We start from the raw sequence: 25,566 nt of genomic DNA, 5'->3' as shown, positions 1-25,566 counted from the left end.
GTATATCTTGACCACATCCTACCCAAGCACTATGTGTCAGACACAGCTATAAATATGCTCATAAGCCTTTGAGGAGACAAAAGTATGATTATGAAGGCAAGATACTATAATCAGTAGAGTTAATGGACTTCCACTACATAATCATAATAGAGTGCTGCACAAGTAATTGGTCTGTGTGCGACATTTCAATGGCACTGAAGATCTCTAGGTTGACAATTACTAATATCAATTGCATATAGATGTCACCTTGTCCTGAATCTGTCACAAAATGACCTGGAAAACTTCTGAAGCTTTTCCAGGTCATTTCCCCTCTTCTAGTATGTATATATGGTGATATATACATACTAGAAGCATATTATAATGAATACCACATTCAGATGATGTTTGACATAATGCAAATGCCATTGTGCTGTTGCATGAATATATTTCACCTATATACATGAACTAGTATTGTTTCTTTTAAACCAGCATTTCATTTAGATTCAGGTAACTGGCCATTGTGACAACAGGCAGGAAAATATCTGTTAGTCCACTCATCTTTAAAATGAAAAGCATTATGGCCTACACCAAAGTAAACAATTTCCTCCATGTTGTTTAGTGGTATTCTATAAGGGAAAATAGGGATATTCATTAATGACCACTGTAGTAGATGCTTTGTGTTTAGAAACAACAGACATATTTTATCTAAGACATTAAAGTCTTTTCAGACATTTTAATGTCTGATAAGACTTTATCTAGGGCTGAGCCTAGATATTTTGCTTCTTGATGTGAAAGTGGCATCCTTATATATATTATTAATAATTAACATTAAATGCTTGGCACCTCCTTTAATAAATGGTGCCCACAGGCAATCACCTAGCAGTCCAGCCCAGGATAAGATGTCTTTCTGTAGAATTTCTCAACATATACATCCACCACCTTGTTCTTTTTGTCTACCTGTGCCTGGTATTTTTCTGTGAACACTGAGTAAGTAGAAGGTCTGTGTGTTCTGATGTGGAAAGAATATTTATGGTTATGATGAAGCTTTTCAACTATTTTTTTTTTTTTTTTGTCCTCCATCACAGCTTAGTCAGCATGATACCTTGCCATCTGTCACTTGTTTGGATAAGTCTGGGTTCTATTCACATTGATGACTAGAGGAATTTTTAAAGTCCTCTTCAGTTGAGGATGTAGTTAGCCAATACTCTGCCACCTTAGGCAGAGGGAGTTCAGTTTTTTCCCTTGGTGAGTATCTTGGTTTTTCAGCTCACACATCATGAAATTCAGCCTATGAACACACGCACGTGCGCGCGCGCACACACACACATTTTTACAGACAGAATACATACAGATACAAGTGTACACTCTGTAGTAATTAAAATAATAAATTTTTAATCATTTTTACTTTAGTAAATTTTTCTTCATTAACAAAAATAAAATTACACCACAAAAAAAAAATATTTTTTAACCCATTAACAGTTATCAGATTTAGTGTCAATTGCCTAGGCATGTGATAGGGTCATAAAATCAGAAGTTTATAGGGCAGCATTCGTGAATTTTTTTGCATTGACCATCCCTATTAACAGTTATATTGGCACTATAATAACAAATTGAACCAACCACCAATAATACAAGTTACATCCCACTCTTCAGGATTTTTATTTTTTTAATTGGTAGCTATTTATTGTAATTTCTTTTATATATACCAGAAGCAGACCCAGTTCTGTACTTCTATGCAAATTCATGTTTGTTGATTCCTTTCATGGCATGTTTATCACATCTTCCTATTGATATCCCCATGCCAGCTTGTTTTGGTTAGTGTTAGCCTGGTATTGCGCAGAGATGAATGAACAATGAGTGAGCATTAGTCTGCTTAAGATTGGAAAAGTGCCACAGAGACAAAACCTGTTTTGAGAAGCTTATGTTAATGAAGCTTTATTGTGTTTTTGAGTGGTACAATGTTTTCGTAATAGAAAGGAGTGTGTTAAAGATGATTCTAGGTTGGTTGGCCTTTTGTTGCACATTCAGATGTAAACAGACAGAATCTGGGAATATTTTCAACATGATTGCCAATTAGATGCTAGCAAGTGAGTTGAACTTAAGAAAAAGTTGAACAAAAGCAGTTGCCATTGAATTTTGACTGAGGATTCAGAAAAAAGAAAATATTTTGCAAGGCTGATTCTTCATAGCCTGGCACCAGAACAAAAGGAAACTTCTGTCTGTGATTTACAAACTTCACTTAACAACAACTTCATTACTTTATATTTACTCCATTATTGCTGAAGATTATTGATGCTTCCATTCCTTAATTACTCCATTATTGCTGAAGATTATTGGTGCTTCCATTATATCCTTTCATTGAAGTGAGTCAAAAGTGGAGAGGGAGAAACCCTATTATCTCACTCAAATGGTTGTACTCAGAATTTGAAGAGGGAAATCCCTGTCCTGTTGCAGCACTTTATTTATGAATATATGTCACGGGAATGGCATATCATAATAAATCAAGAACGAAGAATAAATTTTATTATGACCAATAGGTGGTTGTGATGGAAAGGTTGCTGATTTTTATTTTTATCAAGAAAATTGTTGCCAGAAGTACAAATGTTGAGAAATACTGCATTGTATTATTCATGAGTTAACTTATATTTTGGCATATAAGTCAACTTGTATTTATTTTTCTGAAATTTTTCCCCCTTAGTCATATATTTGCCGCATAAGTGGATCTTTTTTTTTTTTATTCATCTTTTGCTTCTCTCTTGTGGTGTTACTACAGTAATATGAACCTTAAGAACCATTGTCTCGTGTTTGATTATTTATGCTCTCTCTTTTAAAATTGTACATTGTAACATTTTACTGTGTACAGTACTTTTATGTAAATGGTCACAAACCTTTTACAAACTGTAAACCAAAACCAGCAGGAATTAGTGATGGCATGACATTGCTCTTATTGATGCTACATATGTACAGTACATAGAGACCTTGATTATGCAACTGATCCATTCTTTGTTGCCTGTTTAGAATGAACAACAATATATATATATATATATATATATATATATATATATATATATATTTTTTTTTTTTTGGCTGATGCTATATATAAGCTTGTTTTCTTGCATCATTTGCCATTATACTATATATATTGCTATTCATACATTCAAGGGCTTGAATGGGTTGAGCAAGCTGAATGCTGATGGGATTCTTCCTCTTGCTCAGATTAAGAACCTGAGGGGGCACAGATTCAAATTGAGGAAAGACAGTTGTAGAATAGATGTGCAGAAATTTGCCTTTAGCCAGCAGGTAGTTGATTGGTGGAACGGACTTCCATCTTTTGTTGTGGAAGTTGATAACCTAAATAAATTTAAGGCTGAGCTGGACAGGCATTTTGAACAAATGGAGGGGTGAAATGGGAGGTTTTTTTTTTGGCTGTTGCTGCATAAGCTCGCTTTCTTGCATCATATGCCTCTACTAATGCTAATGTCTTTTAATGTTAACCATGTGCCTTTAATTCAAGTTTAGAATTTTATATTTGCCATATAAATCAATCTTAAAATTTTAAACAGTTTTATAACCTTCAAAGATCAACTTGGATGCCAGAATATACAGTCTTATTTTTACAGATTTAGTTATGTATATATATGAATAATTTTATTTTGAAAAGTAAAGTGTGAGGTACTAGTGGAAAGATGTCTTTTTTTTTTAAAGAGATTTGGAAAACCTATAAATACACTAATGGAAAAAGTTCCATAAAGTGTTGATGACAAAAGTGCAATACTTTATGGAATAAAATTAATAATTGGTACAAGTCAGCAAATTTGATATGGAAGTACATTGTTATGGTGCAAAGGTACTATACACAAATTTTTGAGTGTAACATATCCTTGCAGAAATATTCAAATTACCTCATGTATACATGAAAAGGAATATCCAGCAGAGGAGATAGTAGACCTTAACACCTTTGCTGCCATGTAAATGTGAAAACTCATTCAATGTGCTGTAATTTTTGAAATATCGAAAAAAATCAACATTCCGACATTCCCAGCATTCGGAAAATTCATACATGAATGGCTGAAAATTAAATGTTTGGAATTCATTGCTAAAAGCAAACACTTACTTTTATGCTTAGCTTTAAATCAAAAAAATCTTAAAATTGTATAAAAAGTTTATTCACGTACATGAACTAACATCAGCACAATAAAAAACAAATAAAACTTTGCCAGGTCTATAAACAAAAATGCCAAGTATTTCTGCAAAGCATTCATTCAGTGTGCCAATACTGAGTAGCTGTTAATTTCATGTATCTTTATGTTTATAGCACTCGTTGGATGACCACCAACGAATAGTCTCTCATATGCATCATGGCACACTGCTTGGGTATATTTTGAATGCATTTGTGCAATGCAGCACAACATTCCTAGTGCCTTTTACTGCTACTTTATTAGGTACACTTACCTAGTAGCGTGTTCAGCCTCCTTTTCAGTCAAAACAGCCTGAATTCATCTAGGCATGGATTAAACAAGATGCTGAAAATGTTGTGCAGGAATGGAGTACCGTGTAGACACTTCCTTGAGATTCGACGAAGGTGTAGGCCTGCAGCAAATAGCCCTTTCCAGCTCATCCCAAAGATGTTCAGTAGGATTGATATCTGGAGACTGAGCGGGCCACTGCAGCAAAGAAAAGTCATTGTCATGTTCCTGGAACCATTCCATAGTGATTCGGGCTTTGTGCACCGGTGCATTTTACTGCTGGAAGTAACCATCTGACTGAGAATAAACTCAGTCAGATGGTTACTTCCAGTTACTGTTAACATGAATGGATGCACTTGGTCAGCAACGATGTGTCATTTAGATGGGTATCAATGGACCCAGTGTGTGCCAAGAAAACATTTCCCACACCATAACACTGCCCCCACCACCTTGCACAGTAGTCGTCCCCCTCGACGTGGGCACCTGTACGTGGTGAGGGGACCTCCCAGTGACGCTGCTGGACTTCCAGACTAGCACTAGCATCAGTGGGATCCAACGCCCACAGCCTAGGTTCCGGCGTGTTTGCCGTGCGCTGCGACCCGTGGAAATTCGGAAAGAGGGATCCTGGTGGTTGAGGGGCCCAGCTTCAATACACCACTTTGGCCCCTGCTTCGACAAGACGGGGGGTCCTGGAAGGCCCGGCTAGGATCAATCGGCTAGTAGGCTCGCCTGCGAGGGTCAACCGTGTCAATGCCACGCCCCTACCCTCATGGTCCGAGGGACAGGATTCAGGCTGGCGGCGGTGCGGGTATGGTGTCTGGGTAGCCCTGGCGTCCCACTCCCGAGCGCATTTATTGCATGCCGGGTAGTGGGCGTCCCTTTGGGCTCCGTGGTGGGTGGGGAGCCCGGGCACTGAACCATATAAAAAACTCTATGAATCCTGATAAACTAACTTCTTCAGGGGCCCCAACCCGGTCCCTATCTGAAAACATTGATACAGATTCAGATAGCATTATTGCTACAAAGAGGCAGCGTACAGAAATATCATCAGGGCCTGTTCCAAGGTTCCTAATTATGCACTCAACCAGTGAAAAACCGATTGGTAAAATGTCGCCCTTTTTTATTCAATTCAAAAAGGGTTAGACGGGTTAGCAGGTTCTCCCAAATCAGTTAAGAGGCTCCGTTCTGGAGACCTCTTAATTGAAACTAAAAATGACAGGCAATCAGAACATCTACTCCGAGTAACATCAATCGGAGGTATCCCTATAACAGTGACACCACACAGAACACTCAATTCATCGAGAGGTGTCATTTCGGAGTGGGACCTTCTCGACGTAACCGAGGAGGAAATCTGCTCCGAATTAAAACCACAGGGAGTCATTGCCGTCAAGAGAATCACTGCGCGAAGGGATGGAAAAATTGTTAAAACCAGGAGCGTTATCCTGACTTTTAACTCTCCTAAACCTCCTGACGAGATCAAAGCTGGATACATCAACTGTTCAGTGCGTCCATACGTTCCAAATCCTTTACGGTGTTTTAAATGCCAGAAGTATGGACATTCTCAAATGTCCTGCCGCGGAGTCCTTGCATGCGCTCGATGCGGTGCAAAGGACCACGAAACAACAGCATGTTCAGCTGCAAAACCCACCTGTATTAACTGTGAAGGCGAACACCCGGCCTATTCACGAGCATGCCAGAGGTGGAAAGAAGAAAAAGAAATTCAACGGCTGAAGGCAGAGCTAAATATATCATACCAGGAGGCAAGGAAATCGGTGAAACCCCTGAATATCAACAAACCTACCTACGCCCAGAAGGTAGCAGGGAGATGTTCCGTCGGAACTCAGACGGACATGACCATTCCTCCAAAGGAGTCTTTCACTCCCATCGCGCGGTATCTCTTAAGTTCTCAAAAACCTGCACAAAAGGACCAATCAGCTGCCACTCCTATATCGGTACCTCCTAATGCTCCACAAGTAACTAAGGTAATTATGAAAGAAAAGAATAAGAAAGGGGAAGTCCCCCCTAGTACCCAAGAAAAGATGGATGTCGAGCAGAAGGAGGTACCCGAAGATTCAGTCTTGGAACTCTTTGCGGAGAAAGAAATGGACACGGGACAGCGTCCATTCTTCCCCAAAAAAGATAAATCCAAGACTGATAAAAGTAAGCCCTCAGCACCTCGGAAGCCGCCTGATGGACCCACCAAGCCAAAATAATGGCTAAATTCCTACAATGGAATTGTCGTGGATTCCGGCGAAATATTGATGACATCAAGGCCCTCCTGCAAAAGCACGAGCCAGTTGCTTTTGTTTGCAGGAGACATATCTAAAGGCAAATGATGATCCCACCATGCACAACATCACATTTTTTCCAAAGGATAGAATTGCGGATGGCCCTGTACATGGGGGAGTGGCTATCCTTGTGGGTAACCAGACCCCAGTGCAGCCTTTGCTAATTACAACCAGCATAGAGGCTGTTGCAATTCGCCTTTCAGTGGGATTTCTATTAACGGTATGCTCCATTTATTTGCCACCTGGGACTGACATCTCCCAGGAAGACCTTGATGATCTTCTTACGCAGCTGCCTCCCCCTTTCTTACTTCTCGGGGATTTTAACGGACATAACACCCTGTGGGGTAGTGCTAACATCAACGGAAGGGGACGAGTCATAGAGCGTATGCTCAATGACAATGACCTTTCCCTTCTAAATACTGGAACAAACACCTTTTTCCACATGCCTACCCGTACTTTTTCTGCCATTGATCTCTCTATCTGCTCCCCTTCTCTACTCCCTTCACTCACTTGGGAAGTGGAGGAGAATCCATATGGAAGCGATCACTTCCCCGTGATAACCTCGTTACACAGTGGGAGACCATGTCTTCCCTTCAGGTTACCACGATGGAAGATTGATCAGGCTGACTGGACTGCCTTCCAACATCAGGCAAATTTTGATCTTAGCACAGTCAGTCAAGAGCCTATCAATGATGCAGTCAAGTACATCACAGAAAATATTGTCCAAGCAGCTGCGAATGCTGTTCCAAAAACATCTGCCCGGTTTCCACCATTTCCTAAACCTTGGTGGAATTCACAATGCACAGCAGCAAAAAAGGCTCAAAACAAAGCGTGGGGGATATTTCGCCGATATCCTACCACGACCAACCTTATAGCCTTTAAACGTGCACGAGCCAAAGCACGATACATCCGCCGTCAGAGTCAAAAGGAATGGTGGATCCGTTTTACATCATCTATTAACCAGTCTACCAACTCTAAGGTAGTCTGGGATAAAATCCGGAAAATGAAGGGAAAATATACATCCCACCCTTCTTCAATCCTAGATTATAATGGATGCGCTATTGCAGATCCAACTGCAATAGCCAATGCTCTTGGGGAAACATTCTCTAACATCTCCGCAACATCCTCGTACTCCCTGGAGTTCCTGGTCCTGAAATATAAAATCGAAAAACAGGCACTTAACTTTAAAACTAAGGGCATTTATCCCTACAACGGGGATTTCACTATTCTGGAATTGAAAAGAGCCCTCGCTCTTTCCAAAGCAAGTGCCGTTGGACCAGATGGCATCCATTATGAAATGATTAAACATCTTTCACCAAAATCTATGGATTGTCTGCTCCTTCTGTATAACAGAATCTTTACTGAAGGGCAGTTTCCGGACTCCTGGTGAAAGGCAATCGTTCTTGCCTTTCCTAAGCCAGGAAAGGATCCAAAGGTCACCACCAATTATCGTCCTATTGCTCTGACTAGCTGTCTGTGCAAAATCCTGGAGAGAATGGTTAATTCCCGTTTAATATGGTACTTAGAATCAAACGACCTTCTCTCCAAAATCCAGTGCGGCTTCCAAAGGAACCGGTCCACCTTTGACCATCTTATTAGACTGGAAGCATCCATCCGGGATGCTTTCCTAAAACGTGAACACTTGGTGTCGGTGTTCTTTGACATGGAGAAAGCGTATGACACAACTTGGAGATTTGGCATTTTAAAAGATTTACATAGCCTAGGCCTAAGAGGGCATCTGCCCTTTTTTATTCAAAATTTTTTAGCCAATCGATCTTTCCAAGTTCGTATGGGATCCTCACTCTCTCGCTCCTTTAGCCAAGAGGAGGGAGTACCACAAGGATCAGTATTAAGTGTCACGCTTTTTGCCATCAAAATAAATTCCATCACAGAACAACTTCCTCCAACTGTAAACAGTGCCCTCTATGTTGATGACTTTAGCATTTTTTGCCAGTCGTGCAACATGAGGGTTATTGAAAGACAACTGCAGAAAGCCATTGATAGTCTGAATTCCTGGGCACTCGCTAATGGCTTCAGGTTCTTGCCGGAGAAGACCGTTTGCATACACTTTTGTCACAAGCGTAATCTTCATCCTGAGCCTGAATTAAGGCTCGGACAAAATGCTATTCCAGTAGCAGCGAACACAAAATTCTTGGGACTCATATTCGATAAAAAAACTCACGTTTTTGGATCATATTCGTCAACTCCGCACAAAGTGCACAAGAGCCCTTAATATGCTCCGATCACTCTCCTCTTTATCTTGGGGTGCAGACCGATGCACCCTGCTACGGCTTTATCGTGCACTTGTGCGATCCAAATTAGATTATGGGTCCCAAATATATAGTTCAGCCAGAGACAGTGCCCTTCGATGGCTGGACCCTGTCCATCATCAGGCTCTACGTATCGCTACTGGAGCATTTCGAACATCCCCTGTCCAGAGCTTATACGTCGAAGCAAACAAACCACCGTTATCGCTTCGTCGTAAGCAGTTGTCTTTAAAGTATGCCTTAAAACTGAAATCCCTGCCAGACCATCCTACGTGGCCATTCGTTTTTGAGCCACGATGGGAAAATTTGTACAACACCCGTAAGACTGCCAATCGTCCTTTTGGTATTCGTCTCCAAGAGCTACTCAAAGAACTTAATATGAAGGTAGACAAGGTTGCCCAAACACCAAAGCAACCCTTTCCACCCTGGCATGCTCATTTCCCGGCATGTGACTTGTCCTTTAGAAATTGGGGAAAGTCGGACACTCCATCATCGGTCTACCTGCAGCTTTATTCAGCACACCGAGCTGAACATTCCGACTTCGCGCCAGTCTACACAGACGGTTTGAAGTCGGAATCATACATGGGATCTGCTGCTGTCTTTACAGACAGCACTACATCGGAGCAGATTCCCTCTGAATGCAGTATCTTTACTGCAGAGCTGCATGCCATAGAGTTAGCCTTGGATCACATTAGTGAATGCCAACACCAACGGTTCATTTTATATTCCGACGCTCTCAGTGTGTTACAGGCTTTAATATCTGTGAGGTATAATCCTCATCCAGTTCTGTCTAGCATTCAGCAGAAGATTCACGTTCTCCATGAACGTGAATATGATATCCGATTCTGCTGGATTCCCAGCCACATTGGGATTAGGGGAAATGATTTGGCTGACGCCGCAGCCAAATCAGCAATTCCCAATAATAACCGTTGCCTGTTAGTCCCCTATACAGACTACAGGCAAATAATACATCAAAACATACACTCCCAATGGCAGGACTCGTGGAATAGACAGACTGCGAATAAATTATATCGTATAAAGCCTGTAATTGAACCGTGGCAGTCTAGTCTGCGCAGGATTCGTAAGGAGGAAGTTGTTCTAGCTCGTCTCCGCATAGGACACAGTCATCTTACACATTCTTTTCTTCTGAGGGCAGATGACTGTCCTATGTGCGAGCAATGCGACACCTTTTTATCTATTCATCACATTTTAACCATATGTCCACGTTTTAGACTCGAACGTGATTTATACTTTACCGTTTTTAGTCATCTGGCTGAGCCTTATACACTCAGTCAGATTTTATCTGACAATGACCATGTGTCTGCTGTTTTTAGCTTTTTAAAATCAATAAACATTTTTACTGCTATATAAAATTTACATTTTATTGTTTTTTTCTATTGATTTATCTTTTATACTTTTGTTATTGTTTATTTTGACATGGTGACCTAACTAGTTAGGTCACTGAAAGTTTAAATTTTTATTAATGACATGGTCTTGGCGCATTATAGCCTTAGTAGCTAATGCGCCAATAAAACCAAAACAAACAAACAAACAAACAGTAGTCGTCAGACATGACAGGTCCATGGATTCATGTTGTTTTCACTAAATTCTGAGCTTTCCATCAACATGATACACCAAGAACTTCAACTTGTCAGACCAAGCAACTGTTTTCCAATCCTCGATAGTCCAGTGCTGCTGTTGCTGTGCCCACAGGAGGCATGCACTCTTGTTCTTCATTGATAACAAAGGTACGTGATGTGGCCGTCTGCTGTTGTAGCCCATTCGCAACAAAGTGCGACTAGTGGTCCATTGCAATATTTTGTTCTGCGCACCAAGGTTGTATTATGATGTGATGTGTGACATTGTGGCCTGTCTGTTTGCTTGCACAATTCTAGCCATCTTCCTCTCATCAACAAGCAATTTTCTTCCACAGGAGTGCCGTTAAGAGGATGTTTTCTGTTTGTTGCACCATTCTCGATACACCATTGAAACTGGTGCGTGAAAAGTTCAGAACTGCCGTTTCAGAGCTGCTTTGTCCAGCCAGTCTTGCACCTACTACCATTCCACATTCGAAGTCCATTAGATCACTCCTTTTCCCCATTCTTGCTACGGTTTGTACACTTAACTGATACTAGAAAGGTTGTTTTGCTGCATTTATATCCACAACTGTGATTATGTGACTTGCAACATTGTGGGACAAACCATTTGTGTGCTCAGCAGGGGTGTACCTAATAAAGTGGCAGAACAGTGTGTTTACACAGAGATGCTCACTCCTAAAACTGTGTTCTGTTGCTTGGTTTGTATACATACAATAGTAGTAGTAGTGTATCTTTTCATGTGGTTTGTATAAAATACTATACATAAAAAATTTATATTGGCTTACTACAAAATTAATTCTCAGATTAATAATAATAAACATATTTTGCAGTCCTCCAGGTTCATCTGATCGACTTAAAAGGTTAACCAGTCATATTTTGACACAACACAAGTAAGTTTTTTCAATATCTAATAATAATTAAGAGCAGATTTCATTTCTTATTTGTTACTTGCTCTTCTTTTTTCATTTTACTTTTTATGTAAAGAAAGATGAGAAGAAAATCAGCTGTAAGACTTGCTAACTGTTGTAACTTCTCTGATGTTCTCAGTATGATATAATCATTAATCAAGCAATAGCTTTATCATTGACTGTTGAAATTTGTAGCACATATTCATAACCTGTGTTGCATTGTTATAAAACCTTTAGTCTAATTTTAGTTTTTTTTTTACTTTGAGAATAGAGATTTATTAAATGCTCAATTATTCCTACATTCTATTATCTTATGAGATGCAACAGGGATTACCGTTATTTTTTTGCTATAGGATGGCTTCTCTTGACCAACTCTCCTAGTCCAACATGTTAACGATTAATTTGTAAAAAAGTAAACTGAAGCCATTATCAACCCACTGTGGGATGGAAGCCTCCTCAACAATTCATGGTGAATTGTTGAGGAGGTCCAATGCGGGTTGGCAGATTGACTGTATTTAGCAATCAGGGGCTTGAACCCCGTTCTACTCAGAGCATGTGCTACTGCACTCCCACTCCTGATCACTTGGCTCTGGATTAATTTGTAACAACAATGTAATTATAAGATTAATTAAATGTCTTCCCCACTGTCAGAACAGTAGCTGGACAACCCCATAGTATCAATATTAGATGTCCAACTCAACCCAGGGTTCCAACCACCCCCCCCCCTGCCAGTAAGGAAAACATCAGGTCCAGCATCATTAAAACTAAATTTAAAATGTAAAATTAAAATTAATATAAAAAAACTTAACTGCATATAGAGCAATATCTCTTTATTCCTTAAGTTGTACTAAGGTTTTTCAAAACTACGTGTTCACAGGAAGAAGAGCAAACCAAAAAAGTTAACCAGAAAAATTTTTGTCTTATATAGCACTTTTTTTGTTCTTCATGCATGCGTATAAATGGCCAATTATCAGATAGTAGGAGTGGTCTACGAATGTTAATTGAATTTTCACATAACTTCATCTCGAGGGTTTCCGCAATAAATAATTTATAGTAATTGTGTTGGATATTTATTATTTTTGCTTCATTAAAACTGAATTAAAACCGTGTTGTTTTGCCCGACTCTAAACCACCCCCATGATAGAATTTACGTGTGATGCTGTATAAAAGATCATGTTGTAATTGAAAGATGGTGTTTAAAGGTCGATTTCTAAAAAAACGTATATAATTTATTCATAGGTTTGGCTATGATTTTTATGTCAGTACTTTTACATATTTCATTAAGTTTGTTATACCATTGCATGACATAAGGTATGGTAATAAAATGTTTTTTGTCCATATCAAATTTACATACATAATGTGTTTCCCGGTTTTTTATTTATTTTTTTCCATGCTAAAGTTTTAACTTTGTTTATAACGGTTAAAGGATAACCCCTGTTTATAAATCTCTTTGTTAGTTCATTTATTTCTGTCATTAATAAAATCTGGGAGGAAGAATATTTAAACATGTTAATAAATTCAACATGACTGATTTTTTATATGAATAGGGGTGGCAACTATGGAAATGTAAAAGCATTCCTTTATTAGTGGGTTTTCTATATATACTAAAATTTAATTTATGATCTAATCTATGTATCATAAAATTTAAAATTTTTTAATCATATCACATATTTTGGAAGATTTGGAAGAATTTTGATTATTACATGTTTTTAATAATATCCATTCAAGATTAAAATTTACATTGGAAATAGAAGCAGAAACACAGTCCATTAATTTCTTAAATTTTACCATACATAAATTAGATCACTTTATTTTCTTATTTTTCTTCTTCTTATTATTCTATATATATATATATTTTAAATTTCTGTGCAGTTTTGTAAAAATAAGTATAAATAAAAAAAGATTTACAGTTTATAGTGTTTTGTATTTATATTTTTTAACATTACAGTGGCAACATACTTATTAATTACTGTATATAGAGCAAATCTCCCAAACAGATCAATCAGTTGGAGGTATAAGTAATAGTCATCATTTACAAATACATATACCATAATTACATACGCATGTATGAATGAGTTAGGTGTATGATTATAGCTAATATTAATACTAATATATTATACTCACTCATGTGGATATGCCCTACAGTTCCAAAATAAGCATAACCTTTGTGTCTTTTGATTTATCCAGTGCCTTCAAGCATCCTTTGACACCTGGCACAAACACTTTATAGAGCCAATATAGAAAATCTCTGTCCATTTATGCATTACTTTGTGCTTTATGTTCAACTGGCAAATGTACAACATTTCTGAAGAATATAGGATTTTCCTATTTTCCAGTCACTAAAAATTGCAATTTGTGTGTACCAGCTGCATTGGCACATGTTAAGTACTAAAGTGTTCATTGTCTAACGGCCCAAGGGGTTTCCCCCATCTCCGTGACATGTTAAGTACTATCAACTGGTCTTTGTTCTGCTTAAATCCATTGGTACCTGTTTCCTCAGTACCATTCAATGTTGAACTTGGTAAGCATGACCATAGCAAACCAATTTCATCAGCATTGCACAAATGCACTGGGTTTATATCATATTCTTCAATCATTTTTTCAAGGTAGTTGCAAAATTCATCAGCTGCTTTTTGATCTGGTGATTTTAATTCACCTGCTACAATCATGCCTAAGTATATAAGCCAGCCATCCGAAAAGTTACAAGATTCAGCAATTCTCTATGCTCAAACAAGTCCATGGCCTTTTCTATTAGCATTGGTCTAGAGATTAATATTCCTTTTGAACATTTCTTGAACCATTCATATAAAACATGTCCAGCTTTTCCAACCATGGTTTGCATAACATACACCTTTTATGTAAAATCTTTTTTAGTATTTGTGGCAGCTGCAAACTTCATTAAGGCTTCTGTGTCTTAATATCATAGATAGTTGATGAACTCGTCGTCTTCTTTGATGTGGGTTTACTTTTTATATCTCTTTTTTAGCTTACTTATCTCTAGGTTTTGGTTATTGCTAGCACTACATGCTTACATTTCACATTCCTGGCAGATGGGGTAGACATTATCATGAATAAGCAAACATTTCACCAGTACAGGACTGATCAGCATGACATGTGGAACAGCACTGAGGCTGCGTAAGCATGCTGGTACTAACTACTTTCAGCTTTATGTTGCACAAATATTGCAACATAAAGCTGAAAGTAAGTATTGACTTTTAAATAAAGTAAGCAACAATTAAGTATTGACTCTCAGAACAACAGCAACTTAAAACTAATATGATATGCATTGAATAAAATATCATATACTAAAAGCAAACTTTCTTATACTAATGTGCTTCCACATTGAGGTATTGTTTGCAGAGAAACCAAATGCAGTACAGGACCCAACAAGGAATGGCTTAGGTACATAAAGCCTCCCATTTTTCCTGTTGGGTTTGGTTTCCTGACCTTTTATATAAGCTTACAGTTTTCTTTACAGTTTATAGTACTGGCAATAAAATGTCACAATGTGAACTTTAAAAAAAAAGAGCAGAAACAATTTAATTAAAAAGTAAACACTTGCCCTTATAAATTTAATGTAAATACTATTACAGAAGATATAGAATACAACTGTGAAAAAAAGGGGCCAACTTGTATTCAAGAAGTTTTGAGGCAAAAAGTAGGAAACAATATGATAATAATATTTAACTGTATATTGATATTCAGGATGTGCAAATTCATATTCAGATTAAAATTGGATCAGTTATTGCATAAAATTGGATATTTGACAGTTAGATCTACAAAGTCTGAAATACCAAATAAATATTTTAATCATTACAGTAATGTAATAATAATTTTAAGTAGTTATCCAGTATTAGCTAACATTATGTATAATTTTAACTAATACTGAGTATGGTTAAGCTCCATTTCTCATGTTAGTCTGCTGGCTCTGTCTAATAATAATAAAAAAAAAAAAAATGTTTTTACTGATATTTATTGTGTCGTACAGAATATCATTATAGCAACCAGGAATCAGGAAAGAATGAAATTTAAAATAAATAAATATAGCACAAACTGCAAAATCTGGCAGTTTTGGTGCTAGGCCATTGCCAGATTTCAAAATGAAACTGTAAGAGATAAGGTGTATAAATGTTGATGTTTATACACCTTATCTCTTATGGTGCACATACTATAATGATAAAATGTGTAGATTATTGTATCTTGCAGAATGAATTCTTTTATAATTAGCATATACAGCAAGTTGTTTAGCTGCAGCTCCCCTGCATTCATCTTTTCATTTATGTGACACCTGGTATTCTAATATCATATAGATCACCACTACTTTTGCTAATTTTGCTTTGCCATGCCTGCTGACATTTTAACTGTGTAATTAGTGGTCATTCCTAATAGTAATTTCTGTAACTGGAGGCCCTTAGTATAATTGTATGTGTCTGTGTTACTGATTTATTCATTTTTTTAATAGCTTTTATCCACTTTATCCTCCATCTGAAGAGATTAATATTGACTATGAAAATTTGGAAATTTATGCTAGACTTCCAGTATGCCCTCATATTCTTATTGTGCCTTCTGATCTTCGATGCTTTGTCAAGGTATGTTACATGCATTATCTTTATTATTTATTTAATTTTTTTTAGTAACCCCAAACATGAAAATTTATTGGAATCTGGTACTCTAGTGCCTTGTATGGGTTGAAAACAAAAAAGTGCTGGTTGATGTTAATTTTTGTAGAATTTAATTTTCATCAAATGCATAAAAAATGAGGGTTGCAAAAAAAAAAGCAAATTAATTAAGTATTGATTAATTAAGCTCAATGGTCTCTTTTGGAGAGAGTCAAGGTAAGAGAGATCCTGAGCATACCCAAGACCTTTCGTATAAGGCAGTTGAAAGAAAGGTCCTGAGTACCATGTGTTGCCAGTCCCACAGAACTGGAAACTCACATGGTGAGATTGGCAAAAGGGCAATCATATGAGGAGACTCTTTATATGTGGGCTACAGAGCCAGGCACCTCACAGTTGACCTGATGGAGGTTTATAAGGCTCTGAGAGGGATTATTAAAATGAATGAAGGCAAAATTTTCACTGTTATAGAGAATTCCAGAACTTGGGGAATTGATTACTTGTTGATTACTGGAAAAGGTTGCCTTCACAGGTAGTTGAGGCTGACAGTTTGCATAAATTCAAAAGTCAACTAGATAGTTACCTATGTGAGGAGGGAAGTATATAATTTATGTTTTCTTATCTATTTACATAATTACAAACCAGTTAGTTTAACTTCTGTTCTGGGTAAAATAATGGAGTCACTGGTTAAAGATGCATTGCAGGATCATCTAGACAAGACTGCAGCAATAATTCAGACACAGCATGGGTTTGTTAAGGGAAAGTCTTGTCTGACAAATTTGATAGGATATTATGATGTGGTTAGAAAGGAAGTGGATGCCAAAAATAATTTTGGTATCATGTATTTGGATTTCAGGAAAGCTTTTGACACTGTTGCCCATGGAAGGCTACTGTACAAATTGGAGCAGTATGGTATTAAAGGTAAGTTGCTACAATGGATAAAAGGGTGGTAGAGTGGGAGAAGACGGAGAGTGGTAATCAATGGATGCTGTTCTTCGTGGACTAATGTTATTAGTGGAGTATCACAGAATTTGGTATTGGGCCCCACTGTTGTTTTGTATATTTATCAAAGATATTGATGAAGGTATATCAGGCAAAGTTTGCAGATGATACAAAGGTTGGCAGGGTTGTTAATGACAGTAATGGCAGTGTGCTACTGCAACAGTATCTAGAAAATTTGGGCAGATGAGCTAAGAAGTGGCAACTGAAGTTTAACATTGACAAATGCAAAGTACTGCATATGGGTAAAAGTAACCCCAGAGTAAAGCCCTAGGAATAATTGTGCAGTCAGATATGAAGTTTTCTGAGCAATGCAGACAGGCTGCCAGAGCAGGTCATGGGGTTTTGTCAATGATATACAGGAATTTTGGTAGAAGGGAAAAGGAGGTGATTATCCCTTTGTATAAGGCAATGGTCAGGCCATGCCTTGAGTACTGCATACAGGTCTGGAGGCCTCATTTTAGGAAGGATGTAGAGTTGCTTGATCATATACAGAAAAGGGCAACAAGCTTGGTGAGGGGAATGAAGGGGTCCTCTTACCAAGAGGCTTAAGTTCTGCAAATTGCTGCAGCTGGAGACTAGGCACCTGCGAGGTGATCTGATTGAAGTGTATAAGGCCTTGAATGGGTTGAGCATGCTGAATTCTGATGGGATTCTTCTGCTTGCTCAGATTATGAACTTAAGGGGGCATAAATTCAAATTTAGGAAAGAGTTTTTTTTTTTTTTTTTATTATTATATATTAAAACCCCAAACACCACAGGTATTAGAACCTATAATTCTTAATACCATGCATGGGTCCTAAGTTGAGAAGACAAAAGAAGATATTTGTTGACATTAGACTTGAACTTCTGTAGACTGTAATTTTCAGGAAATATGTATGAGGGAAGGTTGTTCCAGAAAACAGCAGTTGAATGAATAAACAAGGAAGATGAAAAGTTGGTTCTGTGAGTTTGAAGTTGGACAGTAAATGGATGTTGGCTGATGGAGGCATGTGTTTGGACTCTTGTTTTGAAAGCAAGAGCAGGAATTATAAAGCCAATTCAGAAGAACAGTGCCATTGAAGTATCTACAGAAAAGGCATGCAGCAGAAACAGTACATCTATGAGACAGAGAGTGGAGAGACTCTGTTAGAGAGGGGTCATTAATTAACCTAACTGCCCTCTTCTGAATGGAATATAGAATCCTGAGAAGAGGTTTTTGGGGCACAGGCCCAGATGCGGGAATAATATACCATGGTAGGACAGATTTGTGATTTGTACAGAGTGAACAGCTGTTTGGAAGAAAAGTAACGCTGAGAGCGAAAAAGAAAACCAAGTTTTTTAGATGCAGAGGAAGCAATATTTGTAATGTGCTTGTGACAAGAGAGATTAGAAGTCGGGGTAATCCCCAAAAGAGATATATCATCTTTCCTAGAAATCGGAGTGTCACCAAAGATAAGCATAGAAGCAGAAGAATCCTATTTGTGAGATATAAGACGGGACTGAGTTTTAGAGGGATTAAAGTCAACTAAGTTGTCTTTGCCTCCCACTGGAGAATTACCTGGAGATTGGCATTTAAGCAATTGTAGTCAATATTTGAGAGGTTGAAGCTGATTGAGCAGGGCAAGGTTTCTCAAAGTTGGAGAATAGATGTGTGGAAATTTGTCTTTAGCCAGCAGGTGGTTAATTACTGGAACGAAGTTCCATCTGCTGTTGTTGGGGAAGTTGATAGCTTAAATAAATTCAAGAAGGAACTGGACAAACTTTTAGAGGGAATGGTTGTGTGAATTTTTTTTTTTTTTTTTGGTTGATGCTATCAAAGCAAGCGTATGATAAGCTCATACGCTTGCGTTCTTGCATCACATGACATGCCTCTATTACTATTACTTTTTTTTTTTTTTCCTGATCTGGCCAGGGGAAAAAAAAATTACCAGATATGAATCCCACAGAACATCCCTGGAATGTTCTTGGGATTCAAATCTGGTAATATTGACAGCCAAGGGATCTGGAAGTCACTTTTGATTTGGCATACCACTCTTGAAGAATACTGGCAATGTGGTAGGGTGCATTATCATGTTGGAACACACCTGTGACATCTGGGATGACAGTCACCATGCAGGGGTGTACCTGATCAACACAATAGTATTTTTGTGTTGATCAGGTAGTTTTGAGCATTCAGAGTGTGAGCCAGGGGTATGAAGGTTTCAAGAGATTCCCAGGAAAACATCCTCCATACTAAAAAACTGCCACTGCTTTCCTTTATATTGGACCAGGACATTGGAGTACTTCCTCTCCACAGTTTGCCGCCTATCCACCATCTACTGTTCACACAGCATAGCAGAAAAAAGGTAACTTAGTGTCACCATTCAGATACAAACTTTAGATGGCATTGGCTGGGGAGCATTGATGCCTTGACAGAATGCCTACCCTGGAAGTCCATATGGAGGAAGGTTTGTTGGAAACACTGCTAGTAATCCTTAGTTTAAAATCTGTGGTTATTGCGCCACTGTTTACCATCTATTAGCTCATGCAAAGCAGGAGCACCTATGTTCACTGCAACCATTGATGAAGCATGGGCAACCACCATTGGCGTTCCATTTGCTGCTCTGTCCACTTTTCAAAATAGTCTTAACACCTTAACTACACCATTCTGTGAACAGCGCAAAAGACTGCAGTTTCTTTAATACTTCCACTCTTCAACCAGCCAGACAATCATCCCTTTTTTAAAGTCCATCAGATCACAACTCTTGCCCATGTCAGTCAAGTACTTTGTATGGGCAGCATGCCACAAACCTGCAAGGTGCCTCCATAGCCAGGTGGGCAGTAGCAGCAGTGCGTAGCACACGCTTTTTGATTAGACAAGGATTCGAGCCCGTGACCACCAAATACAAAGGATGCGTAAACGTCAGGGAATGATCACCGCATATCCCTGGAGCAATATGGCCTTAGTTGCTAATGCTCCTAAAAACCAAATAACAAACAAACAAACCTGCATTATCACATTTGCCTGTTCTCACCTCAGCATATGCAACCAGGTGGGGAGGAATGGCCAATTGCTTAAACACACTGGGGTGGCTCATGATGACTGGACTGTGAATACAAATTTGTATATAAAAAAGAAGAATTTGCATTCAAAATGTATTATTGAAACTAAGACTTTTTTTTTACCTGAAATGAATAGCACTGCTCTATGATTAGTTAATTTCTGTTAATGGAAGAACAGAAAATACTTTTCTTTTGCTCTTCCTGATTTTAACTGTTATAAAAAAATTATCGCTTTGATGCTATTCTTTACAGCACTATTTGAACTTATATATATTTTTTTTAGGATGTTAATGGCTGTTGCTGTATCAACCCAGAAAGACTGACAAAGCGTTTAGTTGGGGGTACTTTTGCTCGAATTCAAGTTTTACCATTCAGTAAGGATGCTTATGTTGGTTCAATTTTACCTTATATAAAAGCTGAAATTGTAAAGATTTGAAAAAGTGTATTTCATTGTATTATATATAAATACCTTTTCACATATTGTATAATAAAAGAACATTATATTTTTAAAGAAACTTCATAAATTTTCATTTACACAGTGAAAAACTAATGTGCATATTTAAATTGATAATTACAAAGGATAGAGGATAAAAATAATGTTATCAAATTATCCAACTCAAAATGGCGCCTCCATAGCCAGGTAGGCAGGAGCAGTAGTGTAGACCGGGGTTCGAGCCCGTGACCACCAAATATGGAGGATGTGGAAAGGTCAGGGAATGACCACTGCATATCTCCGGAGCAATATGGTCTTAGTTGCTAATACTCCTAAAAAAACAAATAACAACAACAACAACCAACTCAAAATTACATTTTCATAATGGATTTCATTATTATAAATAAACTCCATTGGGTATTAGAATGACAGATTTTAATTGAATTTAAAAAAATAAGAAAAATTCATTGTTTATTACAACATTATAAAGAGTTGCAGTTTATACAGCTGACTATTTTATTGTCCTGTGTTGTTAGACCATGTTATAAATAAGAAAATAAGAAAAATTTGTGTAACTAGTATCCAGTCAAAGATAGTAAAGAAAACTTTTGATGGTATAAACATGTAGAAAGGATGGAAGATTACCTAAACAGATATTCAAAGCAAAAATGAATGGGAACAGGCTTAAAGGCAAGTGAAGATGAAGATGGATTGCTTTTTTATGGTGTCAAGCAAGAAATAGAAGAAAGAGGCCTTATTGTGGCTAGGATAGCTTGGTGGAAAATAATGAATGGAAAGCTGATAATCCAGGACTAATTTGTATTGTCATCGTAACCTGTACACCTACTGGGTAATTGGGTGATAATGATTAGACAGTCATCATCTCTCTTGATTACCGAATGTGTTATGTCTTGTTTTATGAGAAAAGCATTTAAAATATGTATGTTGATATAAGTGAAAACTGCCATTTTGGGTCTTAGCAAGTATGGTAGGAAAAGGTGGTATGCCCAGCAGGGGAGATAGTAATGAAATAAAGTATGTTCTGGTGAAAATAATGAATGCCGGTTTTGAATTTTGATTCTTTTATGGGAGATAAAGGGAAAATTTTCTGTTTAAATCTTTGATATTGGTACAGGGTTAGATTAGGATATAATTATAATTATCTTTATAGGGCTGACGAATTTCTCAATGAACAATGGACTGCATATAGTCATTAGAAATATATAGTTGAAATAGTTGAAAAATAAATGTATAGTTCTAGAAGCAAACATATCTTACTTCATCTGAAATTCAATAACACTTTTTATAATTGGTATCAAATTCAGAAGGTTGTTTTACAAATGTAGTCAGCTTAAATTTGAACAAGTATTTTCTTTACATGTAGCCCTGTGCCAAGAATATATTACAGGCAAATTGTTTTCCTTTAATGCATTATATTAATACTTTAGTGCAAATATTCTGGAATTTTATCTAGGCATGGCAGAAGGCAGTTTAAGGTCCGAGGCTTGTTAATCAATTCTCACATGATTAGATTATGTACAGTTCACTGGTTAAAATTTTTCTCAGCATCACCTGTGCTTGTAGACAGAAGGGGCTGCTTTTGTAGAAGAGGTGGAAGAACGTTTGCTGATGCTATCGAGGCAGCGATAAGTATTTTGGTAAACAGTTAGCCCGAGGAGGCAGGAATGTACAATGATTGATTGATTGTTGTAGAGTTTAAGGCACATCAGTGACTATGACCATATTGTGCCATGTATATTACGTTTGTAAATTGCATGTGTTCTGTGGTTGATTTTCCTGGTTGCTAGGTGAAAATTTTTTGTTTGGATTAAAAAACTATACTACCCGTGTCTGAGACCAACTAACTCAGCTATGTTGTGAAAAAGGCCAGTAAAAATTCCTGACATCATTTGATGGGATTTGAACTCTGGTCTTTTCTACCCAATGTGGGGAGGAAAGTGATTATACTAACTATTCTAACATATAGGTTAGTGCAAAAGCATCATTTTAACGTAGCCGTCTACCAAATGATGCTTTTGCACTAACCTATATGTTAGTCTTTCTACCTCATAGCATGAGGCTTTTGCCCTTAAATATTTTATAGACTAACTGCGCTATCCATGAGAGCTGCACAACTGATGCAATTGTATCAGTTGTGCAGCTCTGAGAAATTGTATACATAGAAATTGTATACATAGAATTGTATACAATTACTCCAAGAAATTGTATACATAGCTGCCCAATTAACTTTTGAATATACTGCTTGAAGGTTATTATCTTTGTACTTACCAAAGACTTGCAGAACAGTGAATTGTGAAGTGCTGTGGAACAAAATAAGAAATTCAGATGGCTGTTTTTATATTCTTTTGAAGCTATATTAAATTAAAAATTCTAATTTTTTGACTTGTGCTAATAACTTAACCCTCTCATTAGTGAGTTTGCTAAATGTGTGTGGGAATGTTATAGTGAAGTTTCTGCTACCAGCCTGTCTAGCTGTCATGTGATTTTTTTTATGGAATTTTCAAAAAAAATTAAAAAATTAAAACTTTGTATTTAAATTATTTTAAATATTAATTTGTTCTTAATAATTTAAGCTGACTACACATCTTTAGAGTGAAATTATTGTCAAAAATCAAATAAGAAATTATTTTAAAAATTTTAAATTTTAAAATTCTCATAAAAAAACCCTCTTGATTATTAATATTTTTAATGCAATAATATCTTCTACATCTATTTATTTATCACCGAATTCAATTTCATAAAATTATAGATATGAATTCCAGAGAATTTTGACCTTTTTAAACTCGCATTGGACTATGGTCTGCAGGTGATCAGTTCCTTTAATTTTCAAAGCTATTTTCATGCTGCCATCTATTAAAACTATCTATTAGTTTGATTAGTTAGGCTATCTATTAGGCCTCCATAGCCGAGTGGTCAGGAGTGGGAGTGCAGTAGCACACGCTAATTGAGTAGACTAGGGTTCAAGCCCCTGACTGCTAAATACAGTCAATCTGCCAACCTGCACTGGACCAGCGTGGCAGATTATGGTCCATTTCTCTCAACATGAATTGTTGAGGAGGCTTCCATCCTGCAGTGGGTTGATAATAGCTTCAGTTTACCTTTACCCTTTATTAGTTGGAAACATAAATACATAGTAACATGTATTGGATGATTTCAAAATAATTTGAACATTAACGGACATTATTTGAATCATATATTAAATGAACTTGTAAAATGTAAATATACATATATAATCACCAGAGCCCACACAAACAAATTGAGGTTTATTTACACTGCTCTGGAAAGGGTTAACCTATATATATATACATGAGGGGTTTCTGAAAAGTAAGGCAACACATTTTTTCTCTCGATGACGTTTAATAATACGAAGTTTAAATTACACACCAAGAAATAAGTGAACATGCACTACTTCTCCACAAGGCGCCTCCGTAGCCAGGTGGGCAGGAGCAGTAGTGCGTAGCACACGCTTCTTGATTAGACCGGGGTTCAAGCCCGTGACCACCAAATACGGAGCGATGCTGAAAGGTCATGGAATGACCATCGCATATCCCCGGAGCAATGTGGCCTTAGTTGCTAATGCTCCTAAAAAAAAAACAAATAAATAATAACTTCTCCACAAAGTCTCCAGTTTTATTGATGCACTTGTCCCAGTAATAGATCAATTTATCAATACCAGTACTGAAGAAGTCCGTGCCCACACTCAGTAACCAACATTGCACCGCCTGACGAACTTCCTCATCCATGGTGAAATGCTTTCCTGAAAGGTGTTTTTTCAGAGAGCCAAACAAATGGAAGTCTGAAGGTGCTAAGTCTGGGCTGTAGGGGGGGGGGATGACAGGATTTCCCAACGATTACGGTGCAACCACTCACGAGTGGTGTGGGCAGTGTGTGGAGTTGCTTTGTCGTGCAACAAAATCATGCCGCTTGTCAGGAGTTCTGGTCATTTTCTTCGAATGTTGGCTTTCAGTTTTCCAATGTTCCACAGTAAAGCTGTACATTGATTGTTCCCTCCTTTGGCAAGAAATCCACCAACAGAATGCTTGGCGATCCCAGAACACTGTGGCCATGACATCAGGCCTGCCCACCCGATGTCGATCTTCAACGTCAACATGGCCCACTTTAAATTCATTGCAACAAAATCACACCTGCTTCTCTGTCATCACCTTTTCGCCATACGTGGCAACCAGTTCACGATGAATGTCACTTGGTGAAGACCCTTTTGCTTGCAAAAACCGAATAACTTCACGAACACCTGGTTTGGACCGCATTCGCACGGTAGCTGCCATTTTTCAACTGGAATCTGCTGTGAGGCGACAGTACCACAACACTGCACTCACTGGCAGTCTTTTTTGAACGTTATTAATGAGTCTATCTGTCCACCGTGTTTCATCTCATTCCCTTTTACCATTATTAAGGAAAAAAAATGTATTACCTTACTTTTCGGAAACCCCTCGTATACACACGATTATAAAATTATGTGCAAATGTTTGTAGTAGTCTTAATAAATACATTAATAATAGAATTATATTTTTTTATTGTTAAGGTTCAGGAGGGTAAAGTATATAGGGTTCAATACACTAAGACACTAGGGTGCCTGCCTCAGTGTAAGAAACCATAGTTTAGAAATTGCCATCAAGTCTGGGTGGGTAATTTTAGTATTAAAATTAGAATCAAATATATCGGTGCTCTGTGCTCTCACCGACACTAAGCAGCTGTAGCTTGGGAAGGATTTTTCTTTATGTAGTTTATGTACTATGCTAATTGAAATGGAAAAATATAGTGAAATAAATTAAATATAGAATGAAAAATTCAATAATATATACAGTCGGTCCTCGTATAACACGTGTTTGCATTACACGAATTCGATCATACACGATTTATAAATAGGGGAACGTTATCTTATATAACACGAACCGAATTCGCTTATACACGATTCGCCTTTGTGTTTACAAGAAATGGCAGTCGAA

The 25,566-nt window shown here is 37.6% G+C and overlaps 1 protein-coding gene across 1 annotated transcript in view; it reads left to right on the top strand.

The window, feature by feature from the left end:
• PolA2 (DNA polymerase alpha subunit B) overlaps positions 1–20,581 on the top strand; it is a 62,897-nt gene extending 42,316 nt beyond the window's left edge. Inside the window, exons 15-17 of the mRNA XM_090376462.1 lie at positions 11,429–11,488; positions 15,969–16,095; positions 20,429–20,581. Of these exons, the coding sequence (XP_090232588.1) occupies positions 11,429–11,488; positions 15,969–16,095; positions 20,429–20,581 (340 nt within the window). The remainder of the gene's footprint in view (positions 1–11,428; positions 11,489–15,968; positions 16,096–20,428) is intronic.
• Positions 20,582–25,566: the final 4,985 nt, after the last annotated feature.

This window comes from Mastigoproctus giganteus, chromosome 6 (genome assembly GCF_048544385.1).
Source record: "Mastigoproctus giganteus isolate SK-2022 chromosome 6, ASM4854438v1, whole genome shotgun sequence".
In the NCBI taxonomy this organism is placed as follows: Eukaryota; Metazoa; Arthropoda; class Arachnida; order Uropygi; family Thelyphonidae; genus Mastigoproctus; species Mastigoproctus giganteus.
This window is presented reverse-complemented; position numbering and strand designations above follow the sequence as displayed.